The sequence below is a fragment of the Lissotriton vulgaris genome, chromosome 7 (genome assembly GCF_964263255.1).
Source record: "Lissotriton vulgaris chromosome 7, aLisVul1.2, whole genome shotgun sequence".
NCBI classification, from domain to species: Eukaryota; Metazoa; Chordata; class Amphibia; order Caudata; family Salamandridae; genus Lissotriton; species Lissotriton vulgaris.
The window spans coordinates 475,568,208-475,590,909 of record NC_141695.1 but is presented as its reverse complement, the minus strand read 5'-3'; the positions used below and the strand labels follow the sequence as shown (position 1 = coordinate 475,590,909).

Below are 22,702 nucleotides of genomic sequence, written 5' to 3'. Positions count from 1 at the left end.
GATATGAGGTTCTGGTACGTCGGGAACTGCAACTAGTTGCCCTTTGAAAGTTGTAGCAGGTCTGAAAACTATGCTTGTCTCGGCCAAGCTGGCGCCACCAGAATTATCGGACATGGTTCCGATCTTATCTTGCGAAGCACTCTTGGAATCAAAGGAAATGGTGGGAACGCGTAAGCGAACATTCCCGTCCAGTTCAGATGAAACGCATTTCCTTTTGAATTTTGTTGAGGGTACCTGGACGCAAACTGTTCGCACTTTGAGTTGTCCCGAGTCGCGAACAAATCTAACGTTGGTGTGCCCCATTTTTTAAACACTCTGTGAAGCTCGGTGTTGTTCAGCTCCCACTCGTGCAACACATTCTTCGTGCGACTTAAGACATCTGCTCTTGTATTGAGAATGCCCTGAATATGTTGTACTTGGATAGAGATGTTGTGTCTTATCAGCCATTTCCAAATCCTTTGCGCTAGTATGGAAAGTTGTTTGGACCGTGTTCCCCCTTGTTTGAGGAGATAAAACATTGTTGTGGTGCTGTCTGTCTGCACAAGCACCGACAATCCCCAATTCTGAGGAAAAAAGCTTGAAGCCCAAGAAACACCGCTTTGAGCTCCAACATATTTATGTGAAGTTGCGCTTCCCATTCCGACCAGAGACCCTGGATTTCCAGCTCCTGGAGATGCGCACCCCATCCTTGCAACGAAGCATCTGACGTCATCACATGTTTGTGGCTCTGGAGTACGAAAGACACACCCTGGTTCAAGTTCTCCCGAACCTTCCACCATGACATGGCCACCTTCATTCGATGAGATATGATGATCCGATCATGAATTTTGTCATATGGCTTCTTCACTGACCAAGTGTTCAATACTATTTCTGAGATTTCTACAACTACACTACAAGAGCGCTTTTATGAACACTAAGCTCCCATGTCTAAAAAGTCTCCTCTCCTCTCGGACGACCATGGTTCTTTGAGACAATCACATTGATATATATATACTTTACACCCTGAGCCTGGGAGTCATCTGATTACATCAAACATCGTATGCCAGCGTAAGGATTATTAAGAACGGTGTATATGGCTAGCCCCTCTATCAACTAGGAGGGAGTATCCAGGAGGGGCCTTTTGGTAACATATGCATATCCAATTGTGTTTTTGACGCCATATAACTAGACTGACAATCATATGTATTCCATCATTATATGCAATAGAAGGCTATTGTAATTCAATACGCATGCTCTATGATTACCCTTTCTAGTCGCAGTATACCATCAGCCAACATCTAGTCAAGGTGTTGAACTGATCCTTCATATTGACGTATTGATGAAGGCTACCTCGTTTGTTTAATCATTTTATCCTTTCGGTATTACCCTATAGTCAGGGCCCCGATACAGCTCTCTTCCCTTGCAAAGCATTACATATCTCAGTAGACACAGATAGTGTCTGGGATAAGAGCATGAACGTTCACGATAGAGAGTGTTACACCCTATGCACATGCACGAATGCGCACCTGCGTGATTCGCTCAACGGGGCCACATGTGTAATGACGTGAGATGTACAACACTTCCACTCCGATAGAGATCATTATCTACTGCACAGCGCATGCGCAGAGCAGCGCTTACGTGATCTAACCTGATCATCATGACGATGGGACTCACATGCTCTGAATTATCCAATAAACGGATCTATTTCATGAGTTCCTTCCTGTCATCTGGTTACCTCCCCTTCGGCTTGGTTCCTGCCAGGGGTACCAATGGACAGGTTAGTAATCTAGGGCCTCTATGCATGTTTGCATGTTTGTTCCTTTTTCTTTGTGCAAAACTCTTTTGAGGCCAACTGCGCCGCCGGTCCCTTGTTGATATTGTTTATCCAGCAAATTGGAAGGACCACTGATGGCTAAGCATTAGAGCACTTTCTCTCATCAAACTAAGGTAGTGTTTGGTGTTCTATAACACATGTGAGTATTCATGAATGCACACACGCATATGTTGAGACTTTATTAATAGTATTTTGCTAACCAGGGTCTTGACAGGATCCTTATCAGACAACATTGAGTTTTCCTTTTTATTACACTTTTTGGCTTTAACTGTGGGTTTATGGTCAGTCCACTTTTGCGTCAACAGCAAGGTTTCAAATATATGTAGAATAAGAAAGGGGGCACATGAGGTTTTCATCTCTGTGTGCTCTTTTCTACCCGTATACAGAGCGGGCCTCATTTACCAAGCAGTTGCTGGGTGAGGTGAGGCGTACTCCCACACAAATTTGGGTGAGTACATATTAAAGAAACAAACAAATAAATACATAAATAATGTATATATATTTCTGTGAAATGTATCACTTTGTATACCAACAACTCTTGAGAAATTCCTCTTGAGACATTATGTGGAAAGAGACAGAGATTGGTATGATAAGAATGTACCAGAGCATAATATTAATTATTTTAACATTTTCGTTTTTTAGGAAAGAAAATGCATCTCCAGTGAAAATGAAAATTTAAGAACATCTGTGAAAAACAGGTTCTGGTAGGGTGTAGCGTTTTCCATTATATTTATGTTTTCACACATCTCTTGTAGTTATTTTTTTTGCAGTAGCGTATACTTCTCTTGGTCCTGACGAAAGCCAGGTTAGTGTTACCTCTACGGCTGAAACAGGTCGACCTATGTCCTATTGCTATAGATAGTTATTTTTTCAAACTATCAGCTTGTGTTTTTAATCTTGACACTAGGATAGCGTCTATTAAATTCATTTTGGTATCCCAGTAGTCATTTTTAACTGTTCACATTTCACCCCCTTTTTTGCACTGCAAATCATCAGCACCACTATTTGAGATTTCATGTTGGTCGGATTGATCACTAGATTTGAATTAAGTGCAGCTTGGTTCCCCCTGGAATGGTGTGGGCTTCACTGGTTCAGATAACCAAGTTCACTCCCAGATGACGACGCTCCGCCAGTAAGGTGGGCTGATGGGATTTATCTCAATAGAGTGAAGCCGAATTTGTATTGCTCTGTATTTTATTACCTCCTATCCAATTGTCTTGGGTCTCGACGCTCGCTGACCGGTAGTCCCCTCTTTTGTTGTTTCTTTTTTTCCCACAATAATGATACAAATGCATTTTAACAATTACGTCTAAAGTACAACAGGACTGAAACAAAGCCTGTTCAGGGAAATAAAGTACCAAAGAATATAACTATTCATGTGAGAAAGCTGGGAAAGAGTAGAGATGTGTTGGGAGGGCAAAAACTAGCTACAAAGACCTTCCAGGAGGAGGAAAGTGGGACAGATCCATGGAAATACATTAAGAAATTAGAAGTACCGGTAAAAATCATCCTTAACACTTCAATTTGTTCTACTACAATATAGGTGGCTTTGAGCACATTTAAGTCCATTCCCTAGCTGATCAATATACTATTTATAGCAAAGGCAAAACGTGGGAGGAAGTGAGCTTGAGCTGCAGGTTATGAAACATTTGCAAGCAAATTATATCAGATGTAAATCATGTGCAAAACTTAAACATTTAGAAACAGATGAAAAAATGTTTATTGGTTTGTAAGCACTTACTTGTTATCAAATTGTTTATATTTTCGACCTTCCTGTTGTCTTGTCTAGTTTTGCGATATAACTCTTCCTCTTGTTTAAGTTTTATTGGAGTGGGATGTTCAACAACTGGGTGCCCTGTTGTAGAAAAAATTGTTACAGTAACTATAAAACTCATGATGGTATGTTCCTACCTTATCATGTTTGCTAAGAAGGACATGTAAGCCACAATATGCACACATTTTCCAAGAAATACTGGAGGGAAACTTTTGATTTGGTGACCAAGAAGAAGACTATGATTAGTCAAGCTATTTCCTGTTGCTTTTCCTTATAACAACAGTAAATATCATTGCAAATGCACCATTACCAAATCAAACTGTAACAGTCCAATTCAAACCTTATCTTCTTCAAAGAGCTGCTTTGGGAATTGAATACACAGTTTGGGTTAGGAACTCTTGTCTATTAAACTATATTCTAAGTCTGCATATGTAAATAAACCTGTGGGCCTCGATTTCTAAGATGAGCCTGGATCCCAATTCTGAAGGGTTGTCTTCCTCCGAGCTCTGAACACTTATGTGTTGACTGACTGCAAGCTTGTCACTTGAGTACTATCCCTATTACTGTGTTGAGCCCCTTGTGGGACAAGGTCACCACCCAAGTACCTTCTTGTAGGGTGTGACTTGGGGAACACGTCAGGAACTGTGATCCTTGAGCCACAGACTCATCATCTCCTACACCAACGGCACCCAACTGATTCGCTCCCTCACAAACAAACCCACAGCTGCCAATAGCGACTTTCACAACAGGATGAAGGCAGTCGCCACCTGGATAAAGGACAGATGCCTCAAGCTTAACTCAGACAAGACCTTAGTCAGCATCCTGGGCTCCTCCCCATCCACCAGGGACGACTCTTGGTGGCCCACAGCGCTCTGAAACCCCCCCCCCCCACTCCCACAGAACATGCACAAATCCTTGCACCGGGTCTACGAAAACGGTCGCCCATGCACTCATCAGCAGCAGACTCGACTACAGCAATGCACTCTATGTCGGTCCCACCAAGAAACTCCAAAAACAAGCATTGGCATAGCCAATAGGTCTCGCCTTTGGGACCTTATAAGTATTTCGTTATGCAGCATAACATCCTTGGTGCAACAACATCAACTGTTGCATTGCGAAAAACGTAAGGTTCCAAAGGTGAGACCTATTGGCTATGCCAATGCTTGTTACTTTTACGTGTATTGGGTAACATTGTAATGCTGATTAGAACATTGTTTTTTAATGGAGTAACTATGGCACACTGACAGGGTGATGCAGGGTTTGCGGTGCATTAAAGAGCTGTGTAAGGATTGGAGCTCATAGCCTGGATTGGAACCTTTTTGCAATGATCTTCGCTAGACTTTTGGTGTTCAAGTAAGTAAGGACAAAGGGTGAAAACAAGAGTCATTCTTCCGAAGTTTGTCTTGTTTGTACAGTATTGTAATCGCTGCCTCCCAGAAGGATTTGGGAGAATGATGGACACCCAAACTTCACAGTAAAGATCCAGTATTCTTGGGATCTTCTCAGCTGTAAAGGGAGAATTAAGGATTTCTCGATCTTGTGTCTCGAGCCATGCCTAGGCGACTTCTGAGAGGTAGTCATTGGGGAGGGGGGTTTGAGTCGTTTGTATTTTCCACCTTATACAGAGAAGGATAGCATGTGGTGAAAGTGAACATGATGTCCTCAAAGTATGTCTGGATCCATCTTCCAACAATAAAACAACCAATACAAGGAGGGTCCTAGGGAAATATTTAGAGACCGAAAACAGTTACATTCCCTTAATAACTTTACACATACTACTCTCGTATTTCCAAGTCTTAAAGCCAGTGCGGGATCATAGCAGTTTTAGCAAATATCTTCTATATTGATGTAAGTGGTCAACATGTTTCTGCAATTTGTGGACCTCAAAAGTGTCCGCTGCTTTCTTCAGGACCGTGTCGTCACTACTGCATAAAATTAAAGAACTAAGTGTATTTAAAATCAACCAAAAAGATGTCACCTGGACGTCTTTGCGAAGTACTCGTCCTACTATCGGAGATGGAGTCCAAGTGGAACAGGTCAGTATATCAGACAAACGTAACAGCACGAGTAGCCATGCGCTATAGAAGAGCCTTTACAATACAATACAATACAGCACATGTAAAAAGAAACACAAACATGCAAATTGTAAGGTAACATTACATACAAAATAGATACATATATATATCTTTTTGTGCCACCAGTATCTAAACATAGGTGTGCTTCACCTCATGTTAAAGCTGTCGTCCACTTACTGAATTAGTGGGACGTGAGAACTGCGCCTCACCTGGCTGCGGCTCAGGTAAATTAGAGCACCGCTCTATTAAAAACAAGCAACATTGATCAGGGAGATTTTAGTATCTAATTGTTTGTCCAACATCAAACGCTATTCACTGCTTTCGTGCCTTAGGAAAGAACATAAGTCTCGAGAGCCCCCGGCTCAAGTTCCTCCCGGTCAGTAACATCTCAGAAGGCCAACAAAAATAGGACCACCCTGAGTCAGGGCTTATCGACGCAATGTGTGATCTCATATCAGATGTAATATGTCTGATAGTAGCTAGTTACTGATTTTACGTGGACAGTGATTGAACAGCCCCTGATCCCTGAACATACAACAGATGTCAGTAAATTTCTCCTTGAGAAAGAACAGAGATGGGTGTATAAATTGAACACAGAAAGATAAGGACTGAAATCCAGCGGTGCTCTAATTTACCTGAGCTGCAGCCAGGTGAGTCGCAGTTCTCACGTCCCACTAATTCGGTAAGTGGACGACAGCTTTAACATGAGGTGAAGCACACCTATTTTTAGGTACTGTTGGCACAAAAAGATATATGTATGTATCTATTGTGTATGTAATGTTACCTTAAAATTTGCATGTTTGTGTTTCTTTTTACATGTGCTGTTACGTTTGTCTGATATACTGACCTGTTCCACTTGGACTCCATCTCCGACAGTAAGACGAGTACTTCACAAAGACGTCCAGGTGACATCTTTTTGGTTGATTTTAAATACACTTAGTTCTTTCATTTTATGCAGTAGCGACAACACGGTCCTGAAGAAAGCAGCGGACACTTTTGAGGTCCACAAACTGCAGAAACATGTTGACCACTTACATCGATTTAGTAGATATTTGCTAAAACTACTATGATCCCACACTGGCTTTTAGACTTGGAAATACGAGAGACACCTATTAAAGTCATTAGCTCTCTATTTTCCAATTTTTAAATCCCTTCACATTTTTTCACCTTTTTTTCACTCACTTCACGCACTGCATCCCAGTCACCTCTAGTTGGTTACATCTTTCACCCACAGAGTTACATTGGGTTATACTTGTGCATACAGTACATTCTAAACTGATGCAAGAGTCTTCTACTTGGTGAAAGGAGTCTCAAATGATGACAAGGGCGGAACCAAGAGTTGACTGATGGATACTTTGTTCACTTGAAGAAGTACCTTGCGCAGCTATGAGGTCAGTTGTCCGACACGCTTATCACACTTCATGATTAGACCGACAGTTACTCAGTAGTATGGATCCATCTTCCCCCATGCTTATAATAAGTCTCTGTTCACGTTATTATTGATTACAAGACGTACCAGAGTGCATCCTGGGCAAGCTCCTTCCCCATATTGCCTGGCTGTAGAGGATTACTCAGGTATTTTACATCTCGGTCTGCTTCATCTTTCTATTGAAGCAGTGTGGCTTGGATCTAAGGCAGTATCAAGGGGAACTTGAGTGTATGTGATGGATGGGGGCCAGTAGGGAATTGCAAAGAGGGGTGGGGGGTCAGTTATGCCACGGTTAGATATAATCTAAACAGAAAAGATTTTCAAATGAATAGTAGGCACAAGCTCTTAGTGGCTGACTAACCTAATGTGTTATGCTCACTACTGGTATGTACAGAATGAATCTAACTAGAAGTAACTATCAGAGCCAAAACTGAAAAATATAAGGGAAACTAAATATGATACAAAGAGGCAGTAATAACGTGTCCCAGGTCGATGAAGACTCATGTAACAAGTCACAGAGCAGGCTTGATTATCACGCAAAAAATCAATCAGGGCGCACAGTGCTACAACTTGCAAATGTGCCCCATTTCACGGTATCAACATTAAAAGGAAACCGAACAGCAAACTTACAATTAGAGTCCTCAACTAATCCTTGCTTGGACACAATGAAAAGGTCCCGTGGATCTTACCTTATTCACCCGGATGGCTCGCATGAATCATGGAGGACTCATTCCTCCCGAACAAAAACGTTTTAAATAGTGGAGCAAAAAGGCACGAGTTCAATTCCCGATGGTGCTACCATCAAAAGGGACTGAAAACTCCATACAAACAGGGGCGGCCATGTTGGAAAGCATAAATATTCCATATAGATGGGATGAATCCAGGTCGTAAGAGGAAAAGTAAACAATTGATTAATGAAAATTAAAACGAAAAATGAATAATGAAAAAAGAGTAAAGAATGGCCAGTGCGAAACATATGGCAAACCGAAAATAATAAACGGTGGTGGCAAACCAAAAACAAGCATTTGCAATGCATCGGTCTAGCATTTGGGACTGTGTATGTATTTAGCTGTGCAGCACATTAGCCTGGGCGCTGAAACATCTACTGTTCTTTAACATGGAGGGAAAGTAAGCACCAAACTGCATGGCACGCCAGGTATGGGAACACATAGAGAGGAATATTGCCTTTCGGCTGGAAATGGTATAGTCCAAAGCTCTGTTTGTAATACAAAATCAAGGCCTTCGGTGGTCATATTACTGAAAATAGGAGATTTGAAAAAAATATTGTCTACGGTTGCTCGTGGAAGACAAGATCTGTGGACTGGAATCTAGAGAATGCTTAAGTGATTCTGGTATATTACTCACCTCTGCTGGTCGTTTTCTATCAAGAAAGCTAAATAGAGGCGGTTGAACAGAAAAAAGTCCCTAAGCAGAAAGAGACAAGTCCTAGGGCTAATCTCCAGAGCTCACAAAGTACATACACATATAAGTATATACTAAAGTATATATACTAAAGTATATACAAGAGGTATCGAATGCTCCACTTAAAATTAAGAAGTTAGGATTTTTAGCAATACTTTCAACGTCATACTATTCTAGATTCACAGTGTGTATTATTCCGCCAGCTAGGGGTTGTATTGATAACACTCATTTGCCCAGAAAATATTGATTTCGGAGAAACAATAGGTAGTCAGTTACACTCATAAGAACATAGAGACAAAGCCCACAATTCATCTGTCGATTTTGAGATTTATTGTTTTCTCACAGAAAAGTGTAGCCAAGTGCAAGACAAGCTGAAAAAACAGGATTCATCATTATGGCAATTTGACAGCTTATAGTGATGTAGGCAGCGGCAGTAGAGATAATAATGGACAAGCTGCCTGAAGAGGACTCTTTAGTAATTTAGGCTAATTCAAAAACTTTTCACAGCGCATACATCTATACATTTAATTTTCAAAGCAATTAGTGACTATTCATAATTCGGTCAACTTTACAATGTGGAAACATATTATTGGTCAATTGGTGGCAAACCCGATATTGTCTCTTATTTCCAAAAATGAAGAATGGTGGTGTTGCACTAGAAGGCCCAAACCTGGCTCGGTTTTAGATATGTGCCTACAGTCTGAATGGGGTGGTTCTGTGGTTTGAATGAGTGGCAGTCATCTGCTTCCAGGATTCCAATCAGCAATTCTGGACCAAAATGCACTGGAGGCAGGAAACATGGATCGCAATGGGGTGCCCTCGATTGAGGGGTCTTATGAAAGAGCCAAATCACAGGAGCAGTTGCAGCAAGAAGAGAAAACATAATTGCATGGTTCAATTCGAAAGGCTTTGCTTCGGAGTAAATTCTAAACACCAGATTCAAAGAGACATGGGCCGGAGCGAATCTGGAGGTACACAGGAAATCACAGAACTCTGCAGGCAGAGGGAGTTAGCCTGCACAAGCGGCATAAACGGCCATGACTACAATAAGCGCGAAAGCAATAAACTATCAAAACTTTAAAACGCGCCCACCCAGCCTCACACATTACCTTTCAAAGAGGAATACAAAGATTGCAACCATTCCACCAACGTTGATGTTTGCATCGACTCCTGAATACTGGCAGGCCCTTAGCAAAAGAACGTTCTCGAAAGAGGTATTAAAGAGGCAATACAATCTCAGAAATATCTAGTACATGTTAGAACTTAATTCAATATTTGCCAGTTTCACCTATTCTCCATTAAATGTTCAAGAATAGGTGCTAATGTATGAAACAAATACAGCATTTACAAACGCCAGCTGGCGTCTTAAAAAGTCAATGCGTCCGCACTGGTCATACACCATTCACCTCGAGTAGCAGAGCTGATTGCTGTTCTTCCTTTTGTCTTTTTCATTCTTTTATGTTTAAATCCACAAAATATTAATACAAACGAAATTGAAAGTGCCAGAACCAAGAACAGTAAAGCATTGGTCTCTGGAAAGAAGCGTTACAGGCTTGTTCCTAGTCTGACAGCCACTTAGCCCGCAAGTCTAAGACTAGTTCTTGTCGACGCTGAAGATTAAACTGTATTTTGAACTAGCATGCTCTCAAATGTGTAAACAGTCTTAGAGAGGGTACGTCTACACTATCTCAAGCGCCAAGCATAGGGTCACTAGCGCTATTAGAATTTCACATGGCAGCCCCGGTGCACGATTGAGGCTGCTGCACAGTCCATTTCGAGCACTAAGCAGGGGAACTAGATCCTCTTTCTAACTGCATTCACGAGAGGCAACAATTACCCACATGTGTAAACAACGGAAGTGGGTGTAGAGCCAAAAAAGGTTAATGAGGACCCTGCAGGAGTGTAACTTAGCCAAATAAAAACTAATTCCCCTTCCCTTGCTGTCTGACCTCCTCCTAACAGCGCTACGAAAGCTGCAGCACAGAGCCGCCACGCCTGATTAGATCTAACCTGCCCCTAAACAGGCAGTCCTTCAGAGATGAGGATTTACAGCAGCAGATGCCCCTTAGTGACCCGGACGAAGCAGTACCGCATATAACAGAACAGAAGCGGCGACTGGAACTATACACTTCAAATGAACACGCGGAGGGCACAATATGGGCGGATAAGTATAGACTGAAGCAGGGGCCGCTTGAAAACCTACCTGAACTTAGATGCAAGGAGCGCTGCCGTCATTAGATTAAAGATAAGTTAGAAAGAAGCCTAACTCTCTTTTAGTGGCCATATTTCAATGATGGTATTTACATACCTTTGACACGTGAGATGCACACAATCTAGAAAGACTTCGGTAGATGTTGTGGCCCAACAGCCCCGGCCACTGACTTTGGATCGGGAGATCCTGGTTTGAGTCTCGGACTCGGCTCAGTGTCCCTACCCAAAAAATGTATACTTGTGTAATGTAGCTAGTGCTCAAATAAATCGCTCAATTGCATTTGGGTTAAGTCGCGCTGTATACAAACTGCAACAAAAATTAAAACAGTTATAAAATGGTTACCACCCCTGCTTGCAAAATCCCCAATGCACCATGCGTGCATGGATGTTGTGAGGGCTGGCAGGGAGTGGCTCTGGAAGAGAGCTCTAAGACGGTTTACTTTTAAGCGATAGCGCTTGCACACTTCCCATGCATTTACGGGGAACGCAAGAGGGAGGAAGGGGTTATGGGTGAGTGCATGGTGGGAGGGTTACCTAGCGAGGGAAACAAAGATAAACCCCTTGAAGGGGGCTGGTCTTGCAGCGACGAGGTTGGTTAACATATAAAGCTGCCGACTTTGGAGCTGGGGAGCAGGGTTGGAGCCTCAGCATGTTCTGTATCACCTCATCATAAATAAATAAAAAGTGATACTGGGGGAGTGGGGGAGAGACTAATAATAATAAAAATAAAAAAAACATTGTTAGAGCATGGCTGGACTGTATTAATCATGAATAATTAAAGAGAGATCTCAGAGGGGAAGAGACTAATAAAACAAGCATTGGCAATGCCATAGTATGGGGGAAGAAAGTAGTCTGTGCAGTAAAGGGGCCAATAGCAGTGGAAGGACACAACTGAAGACATGTCCATCATAAGGAGGGACTACCAAGCCTACAACCAATAGGAAGGTAGCATTTAGGACGCAAGCCAATGAAACTGATTGGTGGAGAGTGGGCGGAGCTTATATACACTACAGTGTATACTGAATGTCTCAACGAGACAGCGCAAGCGCTGCCTAGGCGAGACTTAATGATAAGAAAAGGTGGTAGAAGAGAAAATGGACAATGTCCGAAATTCAAGACGATAAGAGTCATCTTGTATAAGCATACACCTTCAAAGACACCAGTGATAAGCAAGGCCTGTGTGACTGCAGGAGACAGAGGGTGGTGAGGGCAAGCGGTTTTCAAGCACTCGTACTTGCGGGAGCGAGGAGCGGCGATCACAGCCTTGCAAATTGAAAACAGATGGATGGCACGCCCTGCTCTCTCCCGCAAGATGGATGCCACCACAAGCATGAGTGTGCTTGAAACTGATCTGGCCGATTTCTAAAGGTCATCTCCTATAGCAGCGCATTCGCACTGCCTAGGCGAGACCTAAAAACTGCAGATAATCCAGGATACCTCTGCCAGACTCATCCTGAACATCCCACAGCACAACCACATCACCGGCCACATGAGTCCTTCACTGGCTACTGGTCAACAAGAGAATCGCCTTCAAGCTTCTCACACACACCTACAAAGCCCTCCACAATGTCGGACTTGCGTACCTCAACCACTGCCACTCCTACACTCCCACCAGATATCTCCGCTTCACCCAACTGGCCCTGGCCACCGCCCTATGGATGCGCAAGACCAAGATCCTTCGCCTAACTTGCTGCGAAGACCTGGAACTCCCTGCCTCTGCACCTCAGGCAATCGCCATCGCTATTGCAATTCAGGAAGGACCTCAAAACATGGCTCTTCGACTGAACTGAAGACCCAGCCGCCTACCGAGTGTCTTGAGACCCACACAGATGAGTATTCACACTTTATAAGACATTGATTGATTGATCCTGAACAGGGCGACGGAACTAAAGGGGAGGAGGACATAGAAACCAACATTCCAAAACAGTAGGGCATACCTCATTTCACTGCTTTAATGGAATTTTTCGTGGGTCTGGTGAGCAACCTTGTGAATAGCAACATTAAAAATGTTACCAACATATTTTATTTCATTTAGCTTTATATCGGTTAAAACCATAAAAACATTTCAGCATTTAGTAACAAATATTAGAAACCAAAGTCAATATTAAACATTAGATGCGTGATCGAACCAACTATAATCACCTAGATATTTTATGGTCTTCTTGCACTGCTCATAAATATCAGCTTATACAATCGAAATACATATTTTAAAAAGCATTTACAATGCAATGGTCTCCGCATCATTAAAAGGTAGACCTATTGGCATTGCTCATGACATTTCTTTTTTCTTTTTTAAAATCATCAATACATGGCATTGTCACTTACATTGCCAATAGCTTAATCGTGAAATAAATGGCATTGTCATTTACAAAGCCAATAGCTACACCCTACACAGAGCCACCCTCACACAGACAGAGCCACCCACACAGAGCCACCTACAAAAAAAATGCATTGTTATTTACATTGCCAATAGCACAATCAGGGGGCAGAGGCAAGAAAAATGGCACAATTAGGGGAGCAGAGCCAAGAAAAATGGCACAATCAGGGGAGCAAATGCAAGAAAAACTAGTGCAATCAGGGGGCAGAAGGCAAGAAAACGAGCACAATCATGGGGGCAGAGGCAAGAAAAATGGCACAATTAGGGGAACAGAGGCAAGAAAAATGGCACAATAGAGGGGAGCAGAGGCAAGAAAAACTAGTGCAATCAGGGGCAGAAGGCAAGAAAAGCGAGTGCGATCAGGGGGCAGAAGGCAAAAAAACGAGCACAATCAGGGGGGCAGAAGCAAGAAAAATGGCATAATCAGGGGGCAGAAGGCAAGAAAACAAGCACAATCAGGGGAGCAGAGGCAAGAAAAACGAGTGCAATTAGGTGGCAGAAGGCAAGAAAAACGAGTAATCAGGGGGCAGAAGGCAAGAAAAACAAATAAGAGGACGGAGAGTCAAAACAGTGGAACTGCGAAAGGTGCTTTCGGCGTGGGCTTCCACTGGGGTGGTGCGTGGGTGTACGTGTGTGTGCGTGGCTGTGTACGTGTGATTGACGTATTGATGTGTAGAGAACCTGTGAGTGCTTGTCACTAAGTGAAGAGTTTGTTGCACTCGTTGCTATGCACGTGACTGGAGGTGAGCGCAGGAAAGTGGCTTTTTTTAAAATAATTTTTTAATTAAGACAGAATGTATGAATGAGAGCCAGGTCTCTTGAGTCCAGTTGATGGCTTAGAACAATGCCTTGTCTGCATTTGTTGGTTGGTTTGCGGTTGGAGAGGGAGGGGTTTGCTTTTTTTTTTTTAAGGGCCTCATCAGAACAGGCTGTAATGTGGCGCCCAACCACCTCTTCTTTTAAGACTAGTGGCAGCGTATTATTTCCTCTCCGGAATTCAAGTAGACAACAGGCACGGGGCTGCAACACTTTTCTGGCAATTCGCATGGTTAGTGTAGTACTTTTAAAGTGGCAGCGCCCCCATAAACAATTTCGATCCAATTGTGACGTCCCTGTAGCGGTTTGCAGCCTCTGTTGTACCTTTAGACCACAAAGGGGGATCTCTGGCTGCTGCAATTCCTCAGAGACTGACAAGCAAATAGATAAGGAACAAGATAGATGGCAACCATTGGGAGGGACGGCCCCTGTATTAATTTTCATTTTCTTTCTCAAAGGCAGAATCGAAAATTGTGCTGGGGCCAAAACAACATTGAGCTCTTAAGAATCAGAGAGAAACACTCGTCCGAAGCGACGCCGGGCTTCCCTGCCCAACACACATGTGCAAAATCATACAAGCAAAGGATGACAAAGAGACCCACACAGTACTCCAACTGGCTCGCCTCCACCCCCAGCAAGGCCCGTGGTAAAAGGGGTAGGTGCGTGAGTCTGGAGGTGTACGCAGTGGCAGTGATGCCCGAGGGGAAGATAACACAAACACTACTTTCTTTGAAATGCTGGAGCTGTAGTAGCGCACAAAGGCACGGGGGCGCACAGACCCTCGCACCGGGGACCTGTGTGATCATTTCAGCTGTGGGAGCTCTCATTTTAGTGCTGGCGGGGGATTTACACGGAAACTATAGCATTAAGACTCACGGGACCCAGTCATCCCACAGGAAACAAAGCAGGAGGGAAGGCCATCGGGGAAGTGGCAGAAGTCAAACCCGGAATGCATCGAGTTGGGAGACCTCATCCCAGGCTCAGGATGGTACGGAAAAGCCCGGGAGCACCACAGTGCCGAGTAGGTTCACTAACACTGCACTCACGTGTCCCGGATGTCCCATCGGAGGAGAAGCTGGAGGGCGGGCAGTAGGGGAAGAAACTGCTGTCGTGCTCGGGGGGCCAGGGGATGATCAGGAGGAGTCAGCCTCGTCCCAGCTCTTCACCAGCCTCCCAGGGAGCTTTGCGAGGGGTAATCGCCGTCGAGACTGGCTCCTTCATCAGCCGAACCATCAGCAATTTACCGGTGTACAAGTGGAGGGAGACAAGCAGCGGAGGAACAATGGGAACTTGGAATACACGCAAAGCAATGGCTCACCTTCACTGCGGGGAAAAAAATGGCGGCCGCAAGCTTCCAAACATTTTCAGATTCGGGGGCGTGTTCGACGTTCTAAAAAGGGGCAAGGTTAAAAAGTGGAAAGAACAGCACGAACACGCCCCCGAATCCGAAAGAGACGGAGCTTCTTTCGAGGGACGCCTCTCTCCTCCAATGGCTGCCCTCCGTTTAGGAAGCCAGCCAATGGAGGAGAGACAGAGAAGAGAGGAGGGTTAAACTGCCCTACTGAAGATCATTAAATCTCTGACTTCCGGCTGGAAAGCCAGCCTTCGGTCCTCGACCTAAAAAACGGGTTGTTGGTCGTAACGATACAAGCCATCAAACACTTAAAAACATTTCAGTCAAAAAGAGTTCTATGCCAACTAGCATGTTCAAACCTATATCTGATATGGTATGCTTATCATGATATTATGCTGATAAAACATAAACATTGCATTATACCAACACTGGATGATGAGCACAACCTACCACACTGAATTGTGTGGCTTTCAGCTGAATATTATGTGATCAAAGCAGCAAAACTTGCTGAAATGCGAAACCTCGCTTATGCAAGTAAGCCACCACTGAATTTCCATCCTTACTTTGTGGTGGAAGAAAATTAAACAGCAAAACAGAGTACAGGTCTCAATGCACTTGTTTAAATTGTGAAGAGGGTGGAAACAGAAATACAGTAGCTCAACCTGCCAGATGATGAATGGAAAATGTATTCAAGCAGTAACCTCTTACACTCTGTGGTAAATCAACATTTCAAAAATGCCATTTCAGAAATACTAAGACGGTAAACATCATTTACCATGAATGCGAAACCACGCATGCCATTACAACGCAGTCATTACAACGACCGCGTTGTTACAACGCAGGCCATTACAACGCAAGTCGGAACAACGACTTGCTGTAGGGGGCAGAAGGTGTTGGATTTTAAATCCAACACCTTCCCTACTGTTGCACAGCCTGGAGTTGGAATAGTAAATTATACTATTCCAAAATCCAGCACCCCCCTTTCCCCATAGCAAGTCATTGTATGTGATTTAACAACACGGTCGTTGTAATAACTGAGTTGTAATGGCATGCGTGTTAAATGCATGCCATTACATTAATGTGGCATATTGGCAAAGACACATGTTTTTCAGCCACATGGCACTGTCCTGTTGCATTATAGATACCATCTATATGAATCAAGAGACAAAAAAATCAATGCCTATGCCCTCAACAAGTCACAACCAGTTTTAGTGCCTTCATAAAACACCATGGGTTAGAAGCCAATTGGAAAGAGTGGAACTCTCAGATCCGTTGATTTAAATTAATAGAAGTAAATGTGGGCTGTCTTGACGAATGAGAATTGACACAGAAAACGTTGTTTTAGAACCTTAACTTTATTAATCTGCTTTCATTGATCTTTTCTTATTAACAAACAAGTATTTCTTTATTGTGTATATTATCAGACCAGTTCAGACAAAAAAACGTGACCAAGAGGCATCTTCAAGATCTGGTTTTGACAATTCAATCTTTGTAAAACAGCACATTTGTTTTTCCAAACATTTTTACGATATTGTTTAAACATGCTCAGTCATAAAAATGTTACGAATATACATGAAGAGACTTAGAAATTATAACATTGAATCACATAGTAGAAGCGCAGCATATCTGGATATAGGCTAAATATGTCACATAATCATGGGCAAATAACAGCAATGATCCATTATCAAACTCAGATCCTACAGTTTAAACATAGTAAACTGGAATAGTCCAGAGTAGGCACCTGGACCCCATTTATACCACCAACAACTACGAGATACAAAGAAAAAGGCCTGAACTCTCAAACTCAGAGCCAGCTCCAACAATGGCAAAGAACTCTTCATCATTGTCAAGGAGTTCTCCAATCCGCAGCTGCCAACAATGTCATAAATCCCATCTCAAGCACTCTGGAACGCCTCTCAAACTTCTTCGAACAGAAGATTGCCAAGATCTAAAACACATTTGATCCACAGAATACCAATATGAACCCCTTCCAACTAGCCACATACCCCCTTCGCCAAACAGCAACTAAGTAACTGGAATTCCCTCTTGAATGAAGAATCCACCGCCCTGATAAATACTATCCACTCAGGAGCAGACTCAAACCCATGCCCTCACTTCATATACAATCTTGAAGAACAATCATCTCCCTCGCGCTTACTTCTATCATCAACACGTCCATAAGCACCGCCACCTTTCTATTTTGCTGGAAAACTGCAGAAGTCAATGCCCTACTGAAGAAACCAACAGCAGTTCCCTACACCCTTAGCAGCTAAAGACCAGTCTCGCTCCTGACTTTTCCGGCTAAAGTCATTAAGAAAGTCATTATTACCCAACTCGCAGACCACCTACAAATCCATCAACTCGCAGACCACCTACAAATCCATCAACTCCTAGACAGCTCTCAATCAGGCTTTGCACCAACCACAGCACAGCTCTTTGCGGCCACCAATGACATCAGAAGCATCCTTGACAGAGGAAAAATGGCCGCACTCCTCCTTCTCGACCTCTCCACATCTTTTGATACGGTCTCCCACAAGCCACTCATCAGAAAGCTTCAACACTTGGGTATTTGTGGACCGGACCTCAAGTGGATACTTACCTTCCTCAAGGACAGAACTCAATGAGTTAGACTCCTCCCCCCTATACATCAGAACCCAGGAATCGGATATGTGGAGTCCCTCAAGAATGGTCGCACAGCCCATCACTCTTCAACGTCTACAAGACACGGCTCACAGACATGGTGAGAGCCCACTGAATCAACATAGTATCCTACGCCGACAAGACACAGCTCATCCTCTCCCTTACCGACTCAACCAGCACAGCCAAGGCAAACTTGCCAACTGCATAAGCAACACTGCTGCTTGAATGAAAAACAACTGCCTCAGACTCAACACAGACAAACCGAATTCCTAATCTTCCACAACAACTACTCCCCTGACATCATAATACACAGAAGGCGACAAAAATCATGAATGCTGAACTTAAATACATACAGTGAGGATTCATTTAGGTTGTCCTATGTGGAATTTACTATACCCTCTGAGGATTTCAAATTTCTGCAGATTTTGTATATTTGACTGTAGATTTGGAATGCTAACAGATAAATCTATTAACATACTATCAGACTACTTCAACACTATTGTCAAACAACTTAGAGAAAAAGCTTTAGCGATATATTCTTAAATAATCTAATAATCTCCTCCACTTTCCTCATTCACCCACATAATCTCTTTCCAATCATTAGTTTCCTATCTGCAACAAGCTGATTTTTTCATATATGAACCATTAACACATTCCACTTTCAGCATACGAATAACAGTTCATTAACACAAACGTACCTGTGCTGGAACCATTACAGTTTTTTTCCTCTGGAGAAACGCAACTTCTTCCATAAGATTCTTTTTTTTTCGTAACCCTCAGTAAAAGGTCAGGATTAATTGAAGAATATCCTATAGGGGAAGATATAAGGGATTGGTGTGAAAGATAACCATTCATTTCAACTAGTCCATCCAATTAGAACAATGCTTAGCCAGAATAATGAATTACACCATTCTGACACAGCAGAGGGCATGTTAGTGGAAACTGTTCGCCAGGTGTGTGAAACCCCATACGTTTAAGCCTAAAGTCCTCTTAAAAAGCAATCAATGCAATTTCCTGACTAATGACATGAGATATAGTCCAAAATATGATCTGTTTACATCTTGCGCTGAATGAAGCCCAACCTTATTTCAGAAATATAACATTAAGATTTACTTGCCATGTAGCATCCTATTGTACTAATTATTCACGTCTGAAAACTTGATCATCAAGAATCGGGTTTGTCCTCCTATTATTACTTCATATGCACGTAGCATTGGTTGTCTTTTACTTCATTGCAAACTATCGGAGAACTAAAATATATGCAGCATACCATATTTCACAAAGAGCATTTGATAGTTAACAAAATAGTTATTGTTGATTAGCATTTCTAAAGCGTGAAATATGCGATCAGTCTGGAATATGACTCTCCAAATACTTTTCATTACAGACCAGATCTAGTTAGGATTTCTGGAGGTGGAGGGAGTATAATCAATTTTAATAAGTTTTGACCTTTTGTTTTGGGTTGCTGAGACTGAGGTGTGCTTCAGTTGCCAGCATACTTCCTTACTTGGTATGGGTGCCTACTGCTCAGCAAATGATTATGCATGGTAGTTAGCAAGTTCTGTCTTAGATGCACGTTAAGACAGCCCTCTTAAAGTATACTTCTGTAAGGTGGTTTGTTTTTTGATGTGCATTAGTTATTTTATTGGTAAAAGAATGGAGAAATAACAGCAAATACAGTGAAAATTCTAGCTTATGACCATATAGAAACATAAATGTTGATTGCGATACATGCACCAATAGCAAACAATACTTCTATGTAATATTTATGAGAGCTAGAAAAGGGAAGAGAGGGGTGAGAGAATAAGCTATATAAGGAAGAAAGTAAGGAGAGAAGAGGAAGAAGGACAGAGAGAAAAAATAAGAGAAGAAAGACAAACTACAAAGCAGGGAAGAAAGGGGGAGGAGTAGGGAGTACAATGATGGTAATGAGGAAGAAGAACGAGTAAGTGAAAAATGGGGGAAGGGGAGGATATCTTGCAAGAAGGGGGACAGTATAAGAAGAAAAGTATCTGCTTTGTCCATTAAATTGTAAATGATCTTTTCATAGGATGAGGCCTTGTGCATCTCCGCAAGCCATTCCTCATGTGACAGCAAATATGGAGAGTGCCAAGGTCGCAGAGTACAGATTTTGGCAGCTGTAAGGGCAGTGACTAGCAATCAACGAGCATGGCGGGTCGATTCTGGAATGTTCGATAAGTCATGGATGAGAATTAGAGGTTTTGGAAGTGGCAAGGGCAAATTCATAGACTCCCAGAGCTTAGACTCTGAACATTCCAGCAAAATATGGACAATATCACAGGACGCATGATCACATCACCAGCAGGCAAAATGAGGGAGAAACCCTGCAGCCTGTCTGGGGTCCAGTGACAGACCTGAAGGATCTTCAAAAGACAGTTTAATCGGTACCTCATGGACTCATCGTTCTAGGGCTTCAAAAAGTTCTGTCCCGTCTTCCTCGTCATACTCCACCTGCAAACAAGCCTGCAAGGTCATTCCGAGGCTAGCCAATTGGGCCAGAGAGTAAAGATGACGAATCAGGAGCTGACATAATCCAGACATCACACCTATAAACTGACAGCAGTGGGGAAGAGGGGATGATTAAGGGTTGGGGACCCAATTTGCTCAGTAGACAATGACATAATTGTATAGATCACCATTGTTGGGTTTGTGACGAGCCAAGTATCTCAAAAGACTTGAGTTCACCACCACAGTTCAAGTGCGAAGAGTCAGAACCTCAGCTCTGCGCCAAGGGCCCCAGTCAAGTATGGTCCCTCACAAGAAAATCCCTGTATTATTCCAGATGGGAGCTTTGTAATAAAGATTCATGTCCACCGAGAAAAACTTGTGAGCTTGTATCCCAGCAGCATACATGGTTTTCATCTTAGGATTGGGGAAGTTGACGGTAGCGGGGGCAAGAAGATAGAGGGTCTGTACTTCCAACAATGCCTCCTGGAATCTGCTTTTTATCACAACCTACAATGGAGGGTCTTGGACCCTGGCGTGCATGTTTGCCATTTGTGCCAAATGCAGGGCTAAATAGTAATGTTCCACAGAAGGCAGGCATAATTCCCCTGCTGATCTGTGGGCAATAAGCTTCTGAATTGCCGGACAAGGTCTCGATAAGCACCAGAGGAAGGCCTTAATGGTCTTATTTATCAGACGGAGGGTCGAGAGGGGTATTATGAGGGGATACATGGCTAACAAGTATGTGATTCTGCGAAGGGTAACCATTTTTTACCGCTTGAGTCCGTCCCCAGAGAGAGAGATTTAGGTGGGATCACTTTGAGAAGTCAGGTCGCATTTTCTCCATTAATTGGTACAGATTATCCACCACAGTGCGTTCCTGGCTGCTATTTACTAGAATGCACAGATAATTAAGGTGGGAATTATTCCACTGGAATGGGTAATCAACTCTCGGGGGGCAAGATGGCGGCGGTATGCTAAACCGCTGTTAGCTGCGTCCTGACCAGTACCGGTGATTATGGAGACGGCGGGACAGGAGTTTTACTACAAAACCCAGCCTACAGCAGTATTAATACAATCTAACTTTTTTCATCTATGGGATATTAATTTCGGCTCGAAAAGACATGACGACGGAATTTAAGGAAGTAGTGAGCTATGAAAGGAAGACGGTTTTAAAATCTCAGCTCTCCCTCTTTACATCACTGATCGGAGTCACGGTCTTGCAGCTTCTCGGCGGACTACGGCCAGCTGAAACTATTCGACCCAATCAGCGGCATACAGACTCTGAGGACGACGTTTACCTGGCTGCAGCAATGGCCCCGAAAAATGCAGCAGCGGTGGCGGCTGCCGCCGCGAAGTCTAGAGCCGCAAAGCAGGCATTACGCGACCGAGAAATGATGCACAAGCGCGGCGGGAAAGCCAGCATCGGGAACATTGGTAGCGGCGAGTTAAGGGGGCCGGAGGAGGCAACACCATCTCCGAAGTCGGTGAGGAAACCTACAGTGATGCCGCCACCCTGTGTGGTGGAGATGCTTCGTAGAGCTCCCAGCACTTCGGCAAGACTTCCATAGTGCCGCTGGAAGATGTAGTCTCTGCAGGGGTGAAGGTGCCGGTGCCGATAGAAACACTGGCCTCGACGCTCCCGAATGAAGTATCTGTAGAACGGATTGGAGGGGCCATCCATGATGGCGGACCTGAGTTTTCCTCTGTCGGCGGGGGCGCAGTCATAGCTTCAAAGTTGCCGGACAGACAGGAGGCTGTAGATGCTTTGGGGGCTGCCAGTTTGGTCGAGGTGGATGAATTAGCGGAGGATGCACAGCCTGGAGGTATGTCCCCTGGAGTGGCGCCAATGGTAAATTCCTGCGAGACTCTAAATGCAAATGTTTCTGAGATGTCCACTGTAATGTGCACTATGTTCAGCCCGAATGCTTCCACTGGTCCCCCTGGGGTATATACTGTAATACCTACCTCTCCATTACTGTTAGGGGACACTGGGGAAGAAATTGTAAATTCCCAGGTGGAAAATGATAATACAGAGTACCCAGAACCCAAGGAGGGAAACGAACCACATAGAAAGAAAGCTTCTGAGATCCCTAGGATCACTGAGACTGTTGATATTATTGATACTATTGAATCTACAGAGACAGTCAAGACAGATAGGAACCCTACAGATTTTTATTCTTTTTCCGAGGATGCTGGTCGGTCTGAGGACTCTGAGGGCACTGAGGATGATATCGAAGACCTAGAGGATGATGCTGAATCGGATATTACTACAGAGAGCGATCAAAATCTGAAGACTGATGAATCCAGGGTCGGATGTAAGAC

The 22,702-nt window shown here is 43.4% G+C and overlaps 1 protein-coding gene across 4 annotated transcripts in view; it reads right to left on the bottom strand.

Annotated features, from left to right (window-relative positions):
• The window catches only part of LOC147701906 (uncharacterized), a 213,347-nt gene that overhangs the window by 125,167 nt on the left and 65,478 nt on the right, over positions 1 to 22,702 (bottom strand). For all 4 annotated transcript variants that reach the window (XM_086930539.1, XM_086930540.1, XM_086930538.1 and 1 more), the window contains exons 4-5: positions 18,610 to 18,720; positions 3,555 to 3,668 (exon numbers count right to left, since the gene is read on the bottom strand). In XM_086930539.1, coding sequence (XP_086786665.1) covers positions 3,555 to 3,668; positions 18,610 to 18,720 — 225 coding nt within the window. The remainder of the gene's footprint in view (positions 1 to 3,554; positions 3,669 to 18,609; positions 18,721 to 22,702) is intronic.